This window comes from Pristiophorus japonicus, chromosome 5, assembly GCF_044704955.1.
Source record: "Pristiophorus japonicus isolate sPriJap1 chromosome 5, sPriJap1.hap1, whole genome shotgun sequence".
NCBI lineage: Eukaryota > Metazoa > Chordata > Chondrichthyes > Pristiophoridae > Pristiophorus > Pristiophorus japonicus.
The window spans coordinates 251,406,267-251,426,671 of record NC_091981.1 but is presented as its reverse complement, the minus strand read 5'-3'; the positions used below and the strand labels follow the sequence as shown (position 1 = coordinate 251,426,671).

Sequence of the window (20,405 nt, the reverse complement as noted above, 5' to 3'; positions counted from 1 at the left end):
TTGGGAGACTGGAGGCCACTGTAGAACAATGAGGACAGGGATGATGGGCAAGCAGGATTTGATGCAGAAAGTTAGAATGAGCTGAAGTTTATGGAGGATGCAATGCCAGCTCGCCAAGCACTGGAGTAGTAAAGTCTGAAAATAACAAAGTAAGGTTTTCAGCAACAGACGGGTTGAGATAGGTGTGGAAGTGGACAGTCTTTGTGATGGAGAAGATATGGAGTCGAAAGCTCAGCTTGGGATTGAATAGGATGCCAGTGTTGTGAACAGTCTAGCTTAGCCTGAGACAGTGGTAGGGAAAGGAATTGAATCGGTGGTGAGGATACGGAATTTGTGTTGGGGTCCAAATGCAATGGCTTCCGTCCGTCTTCCCAAAGTTAAACTGGAGGAAATTGCAGCTCGTCCAAGCCTGTATGTCAGATGTGCATCTGAGAACAGCGAGGTGGTGGCGGATTTGAGAGAGGTGGTGGCAAGGTAAAGCTTGGTGTTGAACTTGATCCCATGTCTTTAGATGTTGTCACCAATGGGCAACATGTAGCTGTGAAGAGGAGGTAGACAAGGATGGATCCTTGGGGAACTCCTGAGGTAGCGGTGTGGGAGTGGAAAGAGAAGTCATTGGTAGAGATACTGTGGCTATGATCGGATAGCTAAGATTGGAACGTGGTGAAGGCAGTCCTACCGAGCAGAAGGATGGAGGACAGGCATTGGAGCACTAAGACCTTCTGATCAAAGTCACTATCAATGCCTGTGTGACCAAGTCCAAAGCTCACTGTTCCTTATTTCTTTATCGCCTTTTACACTATTGTCCATCGTTTTTCTGTGATCCATATCTATGGCATTGCTCTCTCATGGTTCTACTTCCACTGGTCCCAACATCTTTTCTCATAGCTTTTTACCTATTTATGCTTTGTCAGAATTGATATATCCTGGAGCTCCATTGATGACCTTTTTATCATTTACAAGCTAGGCATCAGCAGCATTATTTGAAAACATGGTGTCAGCTTCAATATGTAAGTTGGCCACACTAAAGTCTCGTCTCTGCCACCATGAAAGGGCCACACACACCCATACTTCTATTCTTGCACGCTGCCTTTTCCCTGGTGAATCCGATTTCCAAAACTCTACCCCATATATTCAAATCTCTCTGTTTTATCTCATTTTTTTAATCTCATAATACTCCTGTGTAGCGCATTGGGACATTTCACTACGTTAAAGGCGCTATATAAATACAAGTTGTTGTTGTTGTTGTGACCTTATCCTTCATGTTTTAATAATGTTCTCCACATTTAGGTCCCTGTGTGCACCCTGTCTTCTGATTGCTGTTTGTGTCAGCTTAGGTCACTTTCCTTCAAGTCAGAAGATTGTGGGCGAGGCCCCCTACAGACTTGAGCACAGAATGTAGACAGTGTAGTATTGAGGGAATGCTCAGTTGCAGCATTAGGGGTCCGTCTTTCAGATGAAGTGTTTAACCAAGGCTACATTTGCCAGCTAAAGTATACATACAGGTTTCCATGGCACTATTTGAAGTTCTCTCAGTCTCCTAGCCAATATTCTTCCCTTAACCAACACCATTTAAAAACAAAATACTATTTGATTGTTGATTTGCTGTTTATGGGTTGCCACTTTGCAAAAATTGCCTGCCATTTTACCTCGATAACCACAATGATTGCACTTCATAAGTAGTTAATTAGTTTTGAAGTCTACATAAATGCAAGTTGTACATTGATGAGATAATTTTTTCGTACATCGTGATAATTATATTTTGCATAAATTAATTATGTTTAAACATTGCAAAATGTTTATTAAATCTGACCAGTAATTACATTTATGCAGATGTTTCTAGTACATGTGCTAATCTGCTGCCTATAGACATCATGGCCAGCCCCTGTAACTGGAGCTGATTCACCTACTTTTCCACTGAAGCTCCTTGCTTTAAATTCCACTTGACAGCCTGAATTGATGGCCATAAGGTGTTGAGGTGGATTAAACTGGTAGTGATGTTTACAAATGCTGTGTTGCATCCAGCTGTGAGGAGCATCCCAAGTATTGCTTCAATCTCAGCTTGTAATCATTCACGACAACGGTCTTATCACATTTAGTACTATTTACCTCTTACCATGTCATCATTTATGAAGATGAACTAGAATCATTTTATTTTGGATAGATAGTTAATTTACATGTCTCGCATTTTTAAGCTCCAACTTCAACCACCTCAGGCAGTTCCAAGTGCTTATAAAAATCCTTTCTATTTCCTGGTGCTAAGCCCCATCAGCAGGGATAATTTGTGTGAATTGTTAAAAGTGACATGGTGCAGTTTACTCTAATTAAGCTGTAACAGTAGCTATTCTGCGATACTGGTTTTAAATAACTTACCAAGATAGCAAATATTACCTGAATTGTGGGTCCAAGTCTTGCACGTTCATTGAAAGATGTTCAGTCATCTCCCAACAATTACTCATTAATACGATGCCTGGAATAAATATGTAGCTATTCAAAGGTAAAGTTGTACTTGCATTCTTTCATTTGGGCTCTGTGCTGTTTTTTCCTGTTTTCATGGATATCTGTCGTCTTGTCATACATTTTCTGCCAGAGACAGGTAGAGTTGGTTGTATCTTGGGGACAGCGATATTATTGCAAAAATACTGCTCTAACTCACGAAGAACCTTCACTTTGAACTCTTGTTTGCTTTTCTCTCCAAATTTTGAGTTGGTGTGACTAAAGGGAGGAGGGTATTTTTAAAAATGAGCATAATACAGATGTCTAAACTTAGCATTAAAAAGTAATAACGGCAAAAGAGTTTGTGAGAGAAAGAAGTTGCATTTATATAGCGTCTTATCACGTCTTCGGGATGTCTCCCAATTGCTTCACAACCAATTAATTACTCTTGAAGTGCAGTCAAACAGCAAATGAAATGCACATCTAGTTGATCTGGTTTTGATGGTGGTTGAGGATGGAATGTTGTTTGAACACCAGGAGAAGTCCTGATCTTCAAACTGCTGTAGGATCTTTTATGCCCACCTGAACAAGCAGGTGGGCCTTTTAATTAACATATCTTCCTAAAGACAGCACTTCCACCAATGCAGCACTACCTAAATACTGTACTAAGGTATAAGCCGTGATTTTGTGATCAGGTCCTTAAGTGACTAACTTGTCTATTCTTGAGCTGGTTATGAAGCTATTCCTTGCAGAGGGAATAAACTGGAAATTCCACTGGCCTGTGTTTTTAGATTTAGTTTGTACTATAGGAAAGGGTGATGCATTTTTTTTTGCCAGCTCGGGATGATTGTTATGTTCAACCTCAGGTGCTGTATAGGAATATTAACTGTAATCTTGCCACTTTGGTGCAACATTAGCACCTCAAAACACTTGAAAAATGTGGGTTTCTTTGGCAATAGTTGCTAGGAAAGTGGTTTTTCTAGTGATAATGTAATCATATGGTGAGATAAAGATTTCTGTCACACTGGAGTGTGATAACTTTTTACTAATCTAACAAGGTTTTCCAAAGACACGTACAATGTAAATGTATTCATATTGCAGTAACAACTGAAGGAGAGTATTTTGCATTCCGTTACGTTTTATGCACTGTACTTTGAAGTGCTAAATGAAGAGCTGTGATCATTTTCTTGTAGGACCCTGGGGTTACTGGTGAAGCGCCTGGAAAAAGGTGGTAAAGCTGAGCGGGAGAAACTGTTTCATGAAAATGATTGTATCGTTAAAATAAATGGTGGTGATTTGCGAAATACACGATTTGAACAGTACGTATCTTGTCTACATGGTGTGCATTTAAGTGTAAATTCTGCAGTAAGATGTCCGGATATAGTTCACTAAAAGTATTTGAACCTGTTCTCCTTTGTAATGTATTTGCTTGTTGGAATGTGCTTAATTTTGCAGTTTTGTTTTCTGCATTCACATTAACGGGTACATCACTGTTAATCTCTCAACCCACATCAATAATAAGTGTTACTCGTTGATGTAATTAATACTTCTATCCAGTTAATATTGAAGCAGTTGCTGTATTTGCATAAAAGACACTTCCATGCTATGTAATTAATGATAGTAATTATGTTAATAATCTCTGTTAAGACTGACAGTCTTTAATTTGTTAATTTCCCTTCCTTCCTAAACCTAGAGCACAACATATGTTTCGCCAAGCCATGCGTTCACATGTTATTTGGTTCCACGTGGTCCCTGCCGCAAATAAAGAGCAGTACGAACAAGTCTCTTTTGGCGATAAAAATGCCTGTTATTCCAATCGAATCAACACAGATACTCAGCCCAGTGATCGAAAGAGTGCTATAAATGCAAGCTTTGATGAAATACCACAGAGGTTGTCTAGAGCAAGCAATGAGGCCAATCAGACTGCTTCCTACTCTCATCTACCTCACAATCAGAACTCGGTATCAAAACCTCCGACAGGCCAGAATCTAACTCCCCAAAGATTGAGCTCTACACCTACTGCAGGCTTCAACACCAAAAAAGTAGGGAAGAAACTCAATATTCAATTGAAAAAAGGTAAGAAAATGATATGTGCAGTATTGTAGTACTGCTGACAACCAAATTATTGAAGACATTCAGCTTCTATTGACTACATTGAAGGGTTTTAAGGAATTTTGTGGAACTGAAAGCAGTCAAATTCCATGGTTAATAAAGATGTCAAGAATCAATCCAAATGTTACATTAACAACAAATCTGTTCAACAATTTTTCTTCCTGTATGATTTTGAAACCCGAGAATGTCACAGTCGGTCAAGGATGGTTTCAGATCTTGTTTTCAATAGTTAATATTTGTTACAAAGGAACCACAAGATTAAGCAATTCTTAACGGTTCTGTGTATTTTATACAATCCTCCTATTCTCCTTGTACTGCTTGCAATTTAACACCTCTACATTGTGTGAATGGCCTACTCCTGCATCTAATTTCTATATACAAAAGCAAAATACTGCAGATGCTGGAATCTGGAATAAAAACAAAAAATGCTGGAAATGGCAGCATCTGTGGAGAGAAAGCAGAGTTAACATTTTAGGTTGATGCCCCTTCATCAGACTGGACAGTGTTCGAAAATAACGGATTCTTAACAAGCACTGAAAGGGGGAGGGGCAGAAAGAACAAAAGGGAGCTCTATGATAGGTTGGAAGACAGGAGAGATTGGAGAGACAAAAAGGGATAATGGCCCAAGTTCAAATGGTAGTGACAGGAGTTAGAAAAACATGAGTCGACATAGGGTGCGAATGGCGGGATAATGACCAGCTGCCATTGGAGACAAAGAGGAAAAAAGAAAGAAAGAAACAGGCTTTGGGGGAGGGGGAAAGGGGGCCAAAGATTGGCAGCGGCTACGCTCTGAAATTTTTTAATTTAATGTTGAGTCCAGAAGGCTCTAATGTACCTAAATGAAAGATGACGTGCAGTTCCTTTTACTTGCATTGAGTTTCGTTGGAACAGTATAGGAGACTGAGGACGGTCAGAGTGGAGAATTAAAGTGACAGACGACTGGAAACTCAGGATCACACTTGCGGACTGAACGGAGGTGCTTCTCAATGCAGTCTCCCAATGAAGAGGAGACCACATTGAGCGCAGTAAATACAATATACTAAATTGAAAGAAGTACAAGTAAATCGCTGTTTCACCTGGAAGGAGTATTTGGGGCCCCTGGATAGTGGAAAGGGAAGAGGTAAAGGGGCAGGTGTTGCATCTCCTGCACTTGCATGGAAAAGTGACATGGGAAGAGGAGGGGCTGCTGAGGGTAACTGCGGAATGGACCAGGGTGTCGCGGAGGGAGTGGTCCCTTTGGAATGCTGAGCGGGGAGGGGAGGGGAAGATGTGATGGTGGTGGGATCACACTGGAGGTGGCGGAAATGACGGAGGATGATCTGTTGAATGTGGAAGCTGGTGGGGACAAGGAGAACCCTGTCGTGGTTCTGAGAGGGAAGGGAAGGGGTGAAAGCAGAGGTGTGGGAAATAGAACGGATATGGTCGAGGGCCATGTTAACCACGACAGAGGGTAATCCTCTGTTGAGGAAAAAGGAAGAGATGTCAGAGGCACTAATGTGAAAGGTGGCATTGTCAGAGCAGATGCGACAGAGATATACTTTGTTTGTCGATAAAGGAATGAAGGGTTATGGGGAGCGGGCAGGGAAGTGGAATTGATTTCATGATCAGATCATTCATGATCTTATTAAATGGTGGAGCAAGCTCGAGGGGCCAAATGGCCTACTCCTCCTATTTCTTATGTTCTTATGATTGGTAAGATCTTCTGCCCTTTTGAATCACTTTGATATTCAAGATTGTGATGAACAATTTATACCATAGCAGTTTCTAGCTTTACAGATGTTTGAGTTTCTATGTAGTCTGGATATAGTGAACTACTGCTGTAAATAACACCAGAAAGCCTTACAACAAAAAATCTTGGCTTTATATAGCACCTTCAATGTGATAAAACATCCCAAGGTAGAAGTTACAGAGTGCTACAAGACTTGAGAGATGATTTTGAAGCGACTTTTGAACATTGAGTAATAACAAGGTGGGATTTATTGTCATATATTGTGGAACTGGAGTCACATGTAGAGCAAACTGGGTTATGGTGGCAGGTTTCCATTCCTGAAGGACATTTGTGAACCAGTTGAGTTTTTACATCAACTCAGCAGTCCACAAAATACCAGGTTTATTGAATTCAATTTTGTAACTTGGCGGGATTTGAACTTGCAACATTTGGATTGCCATTCCAGTATTTTAACTAGTATGCTCTTTGTTTCGGAGATGGATTCAGCTGTCCCAATGTTCCATTGGATGAAGCTCTGGTATATTACTAACTTGGTATATTACCAAAAAAGAAGGCAGACAAAAAGAAGGAAACTATAGACCAGTTAGCCTAACATCTGTTGTTGGGAAAATGCTGGAGTCCATTATTAAGGAAGCAGCAGCAGGACATTTGGAAAAGCATAATTCAATCAAGCAGAGTCAGCATGGTTTTATGAAAGGGAAATCATATTTGACACATTTGCTGGAGTTCTTTGAGGATGTAAGGAGCAGGGTGGATAAGGGGGAACCAGTGAATATGGTGTATTTGGATTTCCAGAGGGCATTCGATAAGGTGCCGCGTAAAAAGTTACTGCACGATATAAAAGTTCACGGGATTGGAGGTAATATATTAGCATGGATAGAGGATTGGCTAACTAACAGAAAACAGGGAGTTGGAATAAATGGGTCATTTTCCGGTTGGCAAACAGTAACTAGTGGGGTGTCACAGTTTTCCGTGCTGGATCCTCAACTATTTACAATCTATATTAATGACTTGGATGAAGGGACTGAGTGTAATCTAGCCAAGTTTGCTGATGATACAAAGGTGGGTGGGAAAGCAAATTGTGAGGAGGACACAAAAAATCTGCAAAGGAATATAGACAGGCTAAGTGAGTGGCCAAAGATTTGGCAGATGGAGTATAACGTGGGAAAATGTGAGGTTATCCACTTTGGCAGAAAAAATAGAACAGCAAACTATAATTAAATGGAGAAAAATTGCAAAGTGCTGCAGTACAGAGGGACCTGGGGATCCTTGTGCATGAAACAAAAAATGTTAGTATGCAGATACAGCCAGTAATCAGGAAGGCAAATGGAATGTTGGCCTTTATTGCAAGGGGGAATAGAGTATAAAAGCAGAGAAGTCCTGTTACAACTGTACAGCGTATTGGTGAGGCCACACCTAGAGTACTGCGTACAGTTTTGGTCTCCGTATTTAAGGAAGGATATACTGGCATTGGAGTCTGTTTGGAGAAGGTTCACTAGGTTGATTCTGGAGATGGGGGGTTGACTTATGAAGATAGGTTGAGTAGGTTGGGACTAAACTCATTTGAGTTTGGAAGAATGACAGGTGATCTTATCAAAACATTTAAGATAATGAGGGGACTCGACAAGGTGGATGCAGAGAGGATATTTCCACTCACTCATAGGGGAAACTAAAACTAGGGGACATAGTCTCAGAATAAGGGGCCGCCCATTTAAAACTGAGATGAGGATGAATTTTTTCTTTCAGAGGGTTGTAAATTTATGGAATTCTCTACCCCAGCGAGTTGTGGAGGCTGGGTCATTGAATATATTTAAGGCGGAGATAGACAGATTTTTGTGCGATAAGGGAATAATGGGTTATGGAGAGCAGGCAGGGAAGTGGAGCTGAGTTCATAATCAGATCAGCCATGATCTTATTAAATGGCGAAGCAGGCTCGAGGGGCCAATTGGCCTACTCCTGCCCCTAGTTCTTATGTTCGATTAGCAGTCTGACAGCGCACAGATGTGTAGTTGAGGGTGATGGTGGAGAGGTGGAGCAGAGTGTTATTAAAACTGACCCTATCCCTTTGGATAATATTGGCAAGGACCAACATGTAAATGGGAGTCAAAGGTTGCAATTTTGGGGTTCACCAGAGGTGACCTACAAGGGTGTGGTTATAAGGGAAGCCTTTTCTGGAGATGTGGTGGCTATATTTGGATAGGTAAGAGTACAAGCAGTTGACAGCAGTCCCATTAGGTGAACTGTGGAAAAGTGGCAATGAAGGAGGATAGAGTGGTTAACCATGTTGAATGCCATGGCGAGTTGTGGAAGGATAAAACACTACCGTCACCAATTATGTGGCTAATTTGAGCAGGGTGCACTCAGCAGGGCACAAGACTGGAATGATTCAAACCAGGAATTTAGGCGAGATGAGCATGGAGCTGAGTAGTGACAACACATTTGTGGATCTTGCAGAGCACAGAGAGGTTAGTTATGGGGTGCAAGATAAAGGTCCAAGGTAAAATTCTTAGTTCTTGCTGAGTTGGTTGAGATTGGCCACAATGGCAGTTGGAGTATTACAATTGCCCCCTGCATGATTGGGCTATGGAGGAGAAGAAAGATAGCTGAGGTTTTGACTCCTGATAGCTCTCCAATGACCCTTGGTGTACTGCATAGATGTTGGATGTCAGACAAGGACAGGATCAAGCTCAGTTATAATGCCCCCAATTAGCTATGTCGCTGGCATTTGCTTTGGGCAAACTCAAATGAGTTTTTGCTTGGGCAAATTCCTGGTGGGTAACTAGCACCCATGTAACCGTATCTCAGCAGGAGGTGATGCTTTCAGAAGGGGAGAAAGTTGATAATGCAAACTCATTAAAAATCACTTGATGAATTTGTGCATAATTCAAATCATAGTGAAAATGGTATTTGGATGCAAAGATTGCCTGCAAACAAGTTTTGCATGGTTGCTGTGAAGGCTATTGCATGATGTAAAAATGTCAAGATGTTCAAGTTGAGATTTAGAAAGTTTTTGTTTCATATATAGGTATATATAATGAAAACCTTAGCTCTTTAAAGAAGAATATGGATGTTCCATGCTGCAGTGTGAGGTTTACAGTTCATAGTTTAAAATTTTGGTTGCTCTCATCTTTGTGTTTTTGCTCCTGATCTAAATTTATTTCCGTCCAGATAAGAAGCTGGTAAAAGCTATACAACAGTTCAGTTTTGTGGTGCACCTGCTTTGCTCATGAAGTAATACATCAACTGAGACATATTCTGAATGGCGTGGCATTCACGTGAGGTACCTAACAGTCAGTGCCCACGACTCTGAATGTACCACTACTACTCTTCTGACTGGACTCACTTGAATAGTCAGCTGACACCATCTCCCAAACACTAATACTGTGACTCTCTTTTATTTTCGCCTGATCTAAGCACACCAAAATACATATAGCTCCATATTAAATACATAAAACCCCAAAACTGCAAAGGGACAAAGTTGTACTGTAGGTTGAGGTTCTTTAACCTTTGAAAATTTCATTTGAGTTCATTCCAGACAAATTAGAGAAATGCCTCCTCTATTTTATAACCTGTAAATGTCCTTTGTGAAATTAACTTGCTTAATCTCAGTCTAATTTTGTGTGGGCATAATGCCCAGTAAAACTGAAATGAGGAGAAATTTCTCCTCTGAGGATTGTAAATCTGTGGAATTCACTGCCTCAGAGAGCTGTGGAAGCTGGGACGTTGAATAAATTTAAATAGACAGTTTCTTAAACAATAAGGGGTTATGGAGAGCGGGCAGGGATAGTAGCAGCATGGATACAAAATTGACTGAGAAAAGAGAATTGTGGTGAATGGCTGTTTTTCAGACTGGAGGGAAATATACAGTGGTGTTCCCCAAGGTTCAGTACTAGGATCACTGCTGTTTTTGATATACATTAACAACTTGGACTTGGGGGTACAGGGCACAGTTTCAAAACTTGCAGATGACACAAAACTTGGAAGTGCAGTCAACACTGAGGAAGGTAGTAATCGACTTCAAGAGGAAATAGACAGGCTGGTGTAATGGACGGACACATGGCAGATGAAATTCAATGCAGAAATGTGAGGGGTGATACATTTTGGTTGGAAGAAAGAGAGACCATACATACTGAATGGTACAATTTTAAAGGGGTTGCAAGAAGAGAGAGAGTTTAGAGGTGTTTGTGCACAAATCTCTGAAGATGGCAGGACAGGTTAACAAAGCAAGCATATGAGAGCCTGGGCTTGATAAATAGAGGCTATGGCCCAGAATTTGCAGTTGGGATGCAGTTCAGAGAAGGTTCACTAGGTTGATTCCGGGGATGAGGTGGTTGACTTATGAGGAAAAGTTGAGTGGTTTGGGCCTCTACTCATTGGAATTCAGAAGAATTATCGAGCCGTATAAAATTATGAGGGGGCTTGACAAGGTGGATGCAGAGAGAATGTTTCCACTGATAGGGGAGACTAGAACTAGAGGGCATAATCTTAGAATAAAGGGCCGTCCATTTAAAACTGAGATGAGAAATTTCTTCGCTGAGGTTTATAAATCTGTGAAATTCGCTGTCTCAGAGAGCTGTGGAAGCCGGGACATTGAATAAATTTAAGACAGAAATAGAGAGTTTCTTAAACAATAAGGGAGTAAGGGGTTATGGGGAGCAGGCAGGGAAGTGGAACTGAGTCCATGATTGGATCAGCCATGATCATATTAAATGGTGGAGCAGGCTCGAGGGGCCGTATGGCCTCCTTCTGCTCCTATTTCTTATGTACTTATGTACTTTCTAAATGGTGAAAAGCTAAAAATAGTGGCGCTCTAAGAGACTTGGGGGCGTGGGCGGGGGGTGGGGGGCTGCAGTCCATACACATGGATCATTAAAATATCATGGGCAGATTCAGAAAATAATCAAAAATTCTTAAAACGGCTACTGGAATATATAGCTACCTTTATATCTGAAGGACTAGAATACAAAGTTATGCTGCAGCTATACAAAGCCCTGGTTGGACCACGCATGGCATACTGAGAGTAGTTCTGGGCGTCACATATATTGGCCTTTGAGGGAGTGCAGTGTAGATTTAACAGAATGATGCCTGGAGTCCAAGGATTAAATTACGAGGAGTGATTGCACAAAATAGGTTTGTATTCCCTGGAGTTTAGAAGGTTAAGCAGTGATTTGATCGAAAATTTTCAAGATATTAAGGCAACTGATAGGGTAGATAGAGAGAGAAACTATTTCCGCTGGTTGGGGAGCCAAGGACTCGGGCATAGTCTAATAATTAGAGCCAGACCTTTCAAGAGTGAAGTTAGGAAATAGTTCTACACGCAAAGGGTGGTGGAAGTTTGGACCTCTCTTCCACAAATAGCAATTGTTAATTTTAAATTTGAGATGGATAGATTTTTGTTAATCAAAGGTATTACCGGCAGATTATATGGTATTTAGGTTATAAATTAGCCATGATCTCATTGAATGGCGGAACAGGCTCGAGGGACTAAAAATAGCCTTTTCCTGTTCCTATGGGGCCCAAGTTTGCCCTCTCTGCTAGAACGGCGCACCTGCGCGGACTTTGTAGTACAGAAACGGTGCCGGTTTCTTACCTCCGTGTTCTCCCCGTTGGTTCCAGGCCTGTGGCCTGTGGCGCATCGGAACGTGTGGTGGGCGGAGTTGCAGTCCTGCGCCGAAAAGAGTGCCGGCAGCGTGCGCGTGCGCAGTGGAGTCTGTGCTTGCGCAGTTGCTCCTGGCCCACCCAGCGCGTCCTGGCTCCGGGCGACCCTATCCCTGGCCGAAGGGACGACACGATGTTCGCTGACAAGATCCCGGGCCAAGTGGCCTGCCACACAGGCCGGCCGCTGCCTTACCACGCTGAGGGCTACAAGGGACAGTTTGGTGGGGGGAAGAATTTTGATTGGGGCGGGAGGGGGGGAGAGAGGGGAAGAGTTTTGTGGGGTGGGTGGAGAAAGAGTTTTGATCGGGTGCGGGGGGTGGGGTGAAGGTTTTTTGATCGGGTGGGAAGGGGAAGAGTTTTGATCAGGGGGTGGGGGAAGAGTTTTGATCAGGGTGGTGAAAGTTTTGATCAGGGGGGTGGAAGAGTTTTGATCAGGGAGGTGGAAGAGTTTTGATCAGGGGGGTGGAAGAGTTTTGATCAGGGGGGTGAAAGTTTTGATCGGGGGTGGAAGAGTTTTGATCAGGGGGGTGAGGGAAGAGTTTTGATCAGGGAGGTGGAAGAGTTTTGATCAGGGGGGGTGAAAGTTTTGATCAGGGGGGTGGAAGAGTTTTGATCAGGGGGGTGAAAGTTTTGATCAGGGGGGTGGAAGAGTTTTGATCAGGGGGGTGAAAGTTTTGATCAGGGTGGTGGAAGAGTTTTGATCAGGGGGGGTGAAAGTTTTGATCAGGGGGGTGGAAGAGTTTTGATTAGGGGGGTGAGGGAAGAGTTTTGATCAGGGAGGTGGAAGAGTTTTGATCAGGGGGGTGAGGGAAGAGTTTTGATCAGGGAGGTGGAAGAGTTTTGATCAGGTGGGTGAGGGAAGAGTTTTGATCAGGGGGGTGAAGGTTTTGATCAGGGGGGTGGAAGAGTTTTGATCGGGGGGGTGGAAGAGTTTTGATCAGGGGGGTGAGGGAAGAGTTTTGATCAGGGAGGTGGAAGAGTTTTGATCAGGGGGGTGAGGGAAGAGTTTTGATCAGGGAGGTGGAAGAGTTTTGATCAGGGGGGTGAGGGAAGAGTTTTGATCGGGGGGGTGAAGGTTTTGATCAGGGGGGGTGGAAGAGTTTTGATCGGGGGGGTGGAAGAGTTTTGATCAGGGGGGTGGAAGAGTTTTGATCGGGGGGGTGGAAGAGTTTTGATCGGGGGGGTGGAAGAGTTTTGATCAGGTGGGTGAGGGAAGAGTTTTGATCAGGGGGGTGAAGGTTTTGATCAGGGGGGGTGGAAGAGTTTTGATCGGGGGGGTGGAAGAGTTTTGATCAGGGGGGTGGAAGAGTTTTGATCGGGGGGGTGGAAGAGTTTTGATCGGGGGGGGTGGAAGAGTTTTGATCAGGCGGGGTGAAAGAGTTTTGATCGGGGGGGTGGAAGAGTTTTGATCGGGGGGGTGGAAGAGTTTTGATCAGGGGGGTGGAAGAGTTTTGATCAGGGGGGGGGTGGAAGAGTTTTGATCAGGGGGGGTGGAAGAGTTTTGATCAGGAGGGTGGAAGAGTTTTGATCAGGGGGGGGTGGAAGAGTTTTGATCAGGGGGGGTGGAAGAGTTTTGATCAGGGGGGATGAAAGAGTTTTGATCAGGGGGGATGAAAGAGTTTTGATCACGGGGGGGTGGAAGAGTTTTGATCAGGGGGTGAGGGAAGAGTTTTGATCGGGGGGGTGGAAGAGTTTTGATCGGGGGGGTGGAAGAGTTTTGATCAGGGGGATGAAAGAGTTTTGATCAGGGGGGGTGGAAGAGTTTTGATCAGGGGTGAGGGAAGAGTTTTGATCAGGGGGGGTGGAAGAGTTTTGATCGGGGGGGTGGAAGAGTTTTGATCAGGGGGTGAGGGAAGAGTTTTGATCAGGGGGGTGGAAGAGTTTTGATCAGGGGGGGTGGAAGAGTTTTGATCGGGGGGGGTGGAAGAGTTTTGATCAGGGGGTGAGGGAAGAGTTTTGATCAGGGGGGGTGGAAGAGTTTTGATCGGGGGGTGAGGGAAGAGTTTTGATCAGGGGGGTGGAAGAGTTTTGATCGGGGGGGGTGGAAGAGTTTTGATCAGGGGGGGTAGAAGAGTTTTGATCAGGGGGTGAGGGAAGAGTTTTGATCAGGGGGGGTAGAAGAGTTTTGATCAGGTGGTGAGGGAAGAGTTTTGATCAGGGGGGTTGGAAGAGTTTTGATCAGGGGGAGTGGAAGAGTTTTGATCAGGGGGGATGAAAGAGTTTTGATCAGGGGGGATGAAAGAGTTTTGATCACGGGGGGGTGGAAGAGTTTTGATCAGGGGGTGAGGGAAGAGTTTTGATCGGGGGGGTGGAAGAGTTTTGATCAGGGGGGTGGAAGAGTTTTGATCAGGGGGATGAAAGAGTTTTGATCAGGGGGGGTGGAAGAGTTTTGATCAGGGGTGAGGGAAGAGTTTTGATCAGGGGGGGTGGAAGAGTTTTGATCGGGGGGGTGGAAGAGTTTTGATCAGGGGGTGAGGGAAGAGTTTTGATCAGGGGGGGTGGAAGAGTTTTGATCAGGGGGGGTGGAAGAGTTTTGATCGGGGGGGGTGGAAGAGTTTTGATCAGGGGGGTGGAAGAGTTTTGATCGGGGGGGGTGGAAGAGTTTTGATCAGGGGGGTGGAAGAGTTTTGATCGGGGGGGTGGAAGAGTTTTGATCGGGGGGGTGGAAGAGTTTTGATCAGGCGGGGTGAAAGAGTTTTGATCGGGGGGGTGGAAGAGTTTTGATCGGGGGGGTGGAAGAGTTTTGATCAGGGGGGTGGAAGAGTTTTGATCGGGGGGGGGGGGTGGAAGAGTTTTGATCAGGGGGGGTGGAAGAGTTTTGATCAGGAGGGTGGAAGAGTTTTGATCAGGGGGGGGTGGAAGAGTTTTGATCAGGGGGGGTGGAAGAGTTTTGATCAGGGGGGATGAAAGAGTTTTGATCAGGGGGGATGAAAGAGTTTTGATCACGGGGGGGTGGAAGAGTTTTGATCAGGGGGTGAGGGAAGAGTTTTGATCGGGGGGGTGGAAAAGTTTTGATCAGGGGGGTGGAAGAGTTTTGATCAGGGGGATGAAAGAGTTTTGATCAGGGGGGGTGGAAGAGTTTTGATCAGGGGTGAGGGAAGAGTTTTGATCAGGGGGGGTGGAAGAGTTTTGATCGGGGGGGTGGAAGAGTTTTGATCAGGGGGTGAGGGAAGAGTTTTGATCAGGGGGGTGGAAGAGTTTTGATCAGGGGGGGTGGAAGAGTTTTGATCGGGGGGGGTGGAAGAGTTTTGATCAGGGGGTGAGGGAAGAGTTTTGATCAGGGGGGGTGGAAGAGTTTTGATCGGGGGGTGAGGGAAGAGTTTTGATCAGGGGGGTGGAAGAGTTTTGATCGGGGGGGGTGGAAGAGTTTTGATCAGGGGGGGTAGAAGAGTTTTGATCAGGGGGTGAGGGAAGAGTTTTGATCAGGGGGGGTAGAAGAGTTTTGATCAGGGGGTGAGGGAAGAGTTTTGATCAGGGGGGGTGGAAGAGTTTTGATCAGGGGGAGTGGAAGAGTTTTGATCAGGGGGAGTGGAAGAGTTTTGATCAGGGGGGGTGGAAGAGTTTTGATCAGGGGGGGTGGAAGAGTTTTGATCAGGGGGAGTGGAAGAGTTTTGATCAGGGGGGGTGGAAGAGTTTTGATCAGGGGGGGTGGAAGAGTTTTGATCAGGGGGTGAGGGAAGAGTTTTGATCAGGGGGGGTGGAAGAGTTTTGATCAGGGGGTGAGGGAAGAGTTTTGATCAGGGGGGGTGGAAGAGTTTTGATCGGGGGGGTGGAAGAGTTTTGATCAGGGGGGGTGGAAGAGTTTTGATCAGGGGGGTAGAAGAGTTTTGATCGGCGGGGTGGAAGAGTTTTGATCAGGGGGGTGGAAGAGTTTTGATCAGGGGGTGAGGGAAGAGTTTTGATCAGGGGGGGTGGAAGAGTTTTGATCGGGGGGGTGGAAGAGTTTTGATCGGTGGGGTGGAAGAGTTTTGATCAGGGGGGGTGGAAGAGTTTTGATCAGGGGGGGTGAAAGAGTTTTGATCAGGGGGTGAGGGAAGAGTTTTGATCAGGGGGGGTGGAAGAGTTTTGATCAGGGGGGTGAGGGAAGAGTTTTGATCGGGGGGGTGGAAGAGTTTTGATCAGGGGGGGTGGAAGAGTTTTGATCAGGGGGGTGAGGGAAGAGTTTTGATCGGGGGGGTGGAAGAGTTTTGATCAGGGGGGTGGAAGAGTTTTGATCAGGGGGGTGGAAGAGTTTTGATCAGGGGGGGTGAGGGAAGAGTTTTGATCAGGGGGTGTGGAAGAGTTTTGATCAGGGGGGGTGAGGGAAGAGTTTTGATCAGGGGGGGTGGAAGAGTTTTGATCAGGGGGGTGGAAGAGTTTTGATCAGGGGGGTGGAAGAGTTTTGATCAGGGGGGTGGAAGAGTTTTGATCAGGGGGGTGGAAGAGTTTTGATCAGGGGGGTGGAAGAGTTTTGATCGGGGGGGGTGAGGGAAGAGTTTTGATCAGGGGGGTGGAAGAGTTTTGATCGGGAGGTGGGGGGCGGAGAAAGACTTGATCCGGGGCGGGCCCGCTGTAGATTTCTCCCCTGCCCCTCCCTCCCCCGTTAAGATGCCACGATCACCACCCCCAATCGCAGACCGAAGTGACTCCCACACGGCCAGCCGCTGCTGAGTTTAATTGAAGGTAGGATTTACTTCAGGTCTTTGTTAACTTAATTAATTACTTCAGTTTTTTTATTTTTTATTGAATGCTTATTACTTTTTGTGATTTGTTTGGTGCTTGGTGGTGCTTTAAATGTAGTTACTTGCGCCGATTCCTTAACTCTAGGTGAGGTTTTTCTGTGCGGACAGAAGTGGCAACATACGTTGGCCTAAGTTAGTTTCGAGCAACTATTTGCTGGTCAAACTCGCGTAAATGGCCAAAACAGGCATAAGTGGCTGGGAACGCCTCCTTTTGGGAAAAAAAAACAAAACTTAAAAAAAAACTAACGAACTCACTTACACTTGTGCAAATTAAATGGCCAGAATTGCAACTAAAAAGATACTCCAGAGAAATCAAGTTGCTCCAAAAAAAACAGGAAATTTGGGCCCATGTATGGATATTGAGAATTATGGAGGTAAGGCTGGTAAATGGGGTTGAAGTACAGATCAGCTATGATCTAATTGAATAGTGGAGCAGGCTCGAGGGGTTGAATGGCCTACACTTGTTCCTGTGGGTTCAAGTTTCGGCCTGAGTTGCTCCTATTTTTTTGAAGCAACTAGTTTAGAATGGAGCATCTCAGAAACTGCAATTCTCAGCATTTAGTTTGCTCCAGTTCTAGTGAGTTAGAATAGTTCCCTTTTAGAACAGATTTTTTTTTCAAAAGGGAGTGTGTCCAGCCACTTATGTCTGTTTTGCAAGTTTAGGCAGCGAAAACTTACTCCAAGCTAACTTAGAATGGAGTAAGTGTAGATTTTTGTACGCTCACTTATAAATCAGGTGTAGGGAAGAAAGATAGTAGGGGTGAGGGAAGTTTACAAACATTAAACACTTCACTTTTACAAATAAAGAGCCATCATCAATAATAAATGATAAATAAATCAATAAATCAACCAATAAATCAATCCAAAAAAAATTAAAACATTAAAAATGAAAAAAAATTAAAAAACCAATAAATAAAAAATTAAGTTGCTACTCACCGACTGCAGCACCGGGAACCCTCCAACAGCCTGCTGGGACAAGGCCCCTCCAGTCTCTCTCTCTCTCTCTCTCTCTCTCTCGCTCTCTGTCAGTGTCTCTCTGTGTTTCTGACAGCAAGGGGGAGGGGAGAGGAAGAGGAGGAGGAGGGGGAGAAAGAGGAGGGGGGGGGGAGCGGAGAGGGGGAGGCTGAACGGGCCCCGCCGATGAGAGGAAACCGGGCCGAAGACTTCGGACTGTGTTGCTGTCAGAAACATAGAAAGACACTGACAGAGAGACACTGACAGAGAGAGAGAGACACACTGGAGGGGCCTCGTCCCAGCACGCTGTTGGAGGGCTCCCGGTGAGTAGAAACCTAATTTTTTATTTATTGATTTTTTAATTCTTTTTAATTTTTAATGTTTTAATATTTTTTTGATTTATTTATCATTTAAGATGGCGGGCGGGTTCTGTAGAGGAGGAGAGGGGAGATGGGGGAATGGCTGAATGGGAGGGGGGAGTGGAGCGGGAGCTGAACAGGAGGGAGGGAGGCCCGAGTCCGATCTTAGCCGCCCCGGTGAGCCCATTCGTCCAGGGCTGGGGGCGGCGTGCTTCAGGCCCCTCCCATGCAGCCTCGGGGGCGAGGAGCTACCGCATATGCACGCACACATGTGCAGAGCTCCCGGCACTGTTGTCAGCGCCGGGACCTGGCTCCGCCCTCCACGCGTTCTGCGCTGCGTCAAGGGCCTGGATCGACCGGACGGAGGGGAGAATACCAAGGTAAATAATAGGCGCCGTTTCTGTTCTAAAAAGTCGACACACCACACGGAGATGCGTTGTTCTAACCCTGGGGGCAAACTTGGGCCCTATGTTCCTAAGGCACTTCACAAAGGCATGAGGATATAATGGATGCTGAGCCAAAGAAGGAGGTATTGAGTGGGTAACCAAAAGCCTGGTCAAAGAGCTGGACTTTACAGAAAGGAGGAGAGGGAGCAAAAGAAGGGGAGATGTTTCGGGAGGCAATTTCAGAGTATGGGGGTGAGGCTGTTGAAAGCATGGCTAACACTGGTGGTGCGAAGGGAGTGGATGCAGAAGAGGCTGGATTTTGAGGAACTGAGAGTTTCTAGGGCTGCAGGAGGTTACAGATATAAGGAGGGGTGAGGCCATGAAGGGATTTCAACACAAGATGAGAATTTTATATTGTAGCTTTGGGGGATCAGGAGCTCACGTACGTCAGCAAGGGTAGGGGTGATCAGCAGTGTTCCTTGTAATTTTTTTTGCGGGGGGGTGCGGGGGCTGGATGGGCGATTCAAAAGTCCGCGCATGGGAGTTTTTTTTTCAATGTAAAAGCCAGCTCACCAGCTGCGCGGAGCATTGGTGATGAGTGAATGGGACTTGGTGCAGGATAGGAAATGAACTCTTTCCCTTGCATCAGTATTTTCTAAAATTATGGAAGGTGATGTCAACTCTCAAATTGCCTATTCAGTCAGCGGATTTGGGCTAATTGATGATCTCTAATTTGGCTTTTGGCGTGGTGATTCATTATGATTATGGTGCCTCTGCTCCTGAACACATCATTGTATCATCTGTAATTGCCATGGATACTTTCAAAGCCTTTGGTCCAGTAGGGAAACGTGCACCTCGAATTAATTTTTCATCATATGATCTCTCATCAAAGCTACCTTCATGATGATCCACTTTCCTGTAAAATGACTCTCTCTGTCCTATACTTAAAGCGTCATCCTCTGACTCCTTTTATATTATCTCAGCTTCTCAGAGTTCTGTGTTGTCTCCCACTCTATTCCCTTCATTATTTGACTTATCTCCTCCATTCATGTTGCAATGCTGTCCAGTTTTTTTCCACTCAACGTTGGTAGTTTTCCTTCAGATTTAAGGAGGTAATAAGGAGGATCAATGAGGGTAGCGCATTTGATGTAATCTATCTGGATTTTACAAAGGCTTTTGATGGGTCCCACATGGGAGACTGGTCAGAAAAGTAAAAGCTCATGGGATCCAAAGGAAAGTGACAAGTTGGATCCAAAATTGGCTCAGTGGCAGGAAGCAAAGAGGTAATGGTTGACTGGTATTTTTGTGACTGTAAGGCTGTTTCCAATGGGGTTCCACAGGGCTCAGTACTTGATCCCTTGCTTTTTGTGGTAGTCAATGATTTAGACTTCAATGATTTAGACTTCAATGTAGGGGGTATGATTAAGAAGTTTGCAGATGATACAAAAATTGATGTTTTGATTGATAGTGAGGAAGAAAGCTGTAGATTGCAGTAAGATAACAATGGACTGGTCAGGTGGGCAGAAAAGTGGCAAATAGAATTTAACCCAGACAAGTGTGAAGGAATGCATTTGAGGAGTTTAACAACGGAATACACAATAAATGGCAGAATACGGAGAAGTGTAGAGGAACAGAGACACCTTGGAGTGCATGTCATAGATCCCTGAAGGTAGCAAGCCAGGTAGATAAGGTGGTTAAGAAGGCATATGGGATATATTTCTTTATTAGACGAGGCATGTAATACAAGAGCAGGGAGGTTATGGTAGAACTGTTTTAAACACTAATTAAGCCACAGTTAGAGTATTGTGTGCAGTTCTGGTCACCACGTTACAGGAAAGATGTGATTGCATTCGAGAGGGTACAGAGGAGATTTGTGAGGATGTTGCCTGGATTGGAGATATTTAGCTATGAGGAAAGATTGGATAGGGTCTGGGGTTGTATTCTTTGAAACAGAGGAGGCCGAGAGGAGATTTATTTGAGATGTATAAAATTATGAGGGGCCTAGATAGAGTGGATAGGAAGGATCTATTTCCCTCAGCAGAGAGGTCAA

The 20,405-nt window shown here is 44.7% G+C and overlaps 1 protein-coding gene across 7 annotated transcripts in view; it reads left to right on the top strand.

Annotated features, from left to right (window-relative positions):
• Positions 1–20,405, top strand: part of LOC139264671 (partitioning defective 3 homolog) — a 984,694-nt gene that overhangs the window by 618,468 nt on the left and 345,821 nt on the right. For all 7 annotated transcript variants that reach the window (XM_070881547.1, XM_070881545.1, XM_070881551.1 and 4 more), the window contains exons 8-9: positions 3,630–3,755; positions 4,130–4,512. In XM_070881547.1, coding sequence (XP_070737648.1) covers positions 3,630–3,755; positions 4,130–4,512 — 509 coding nt within the window. The remainder of the gene's footprint in view (positions 1–3,629; positions 3,756–4,129; positions 4,513–20,405) is intronic.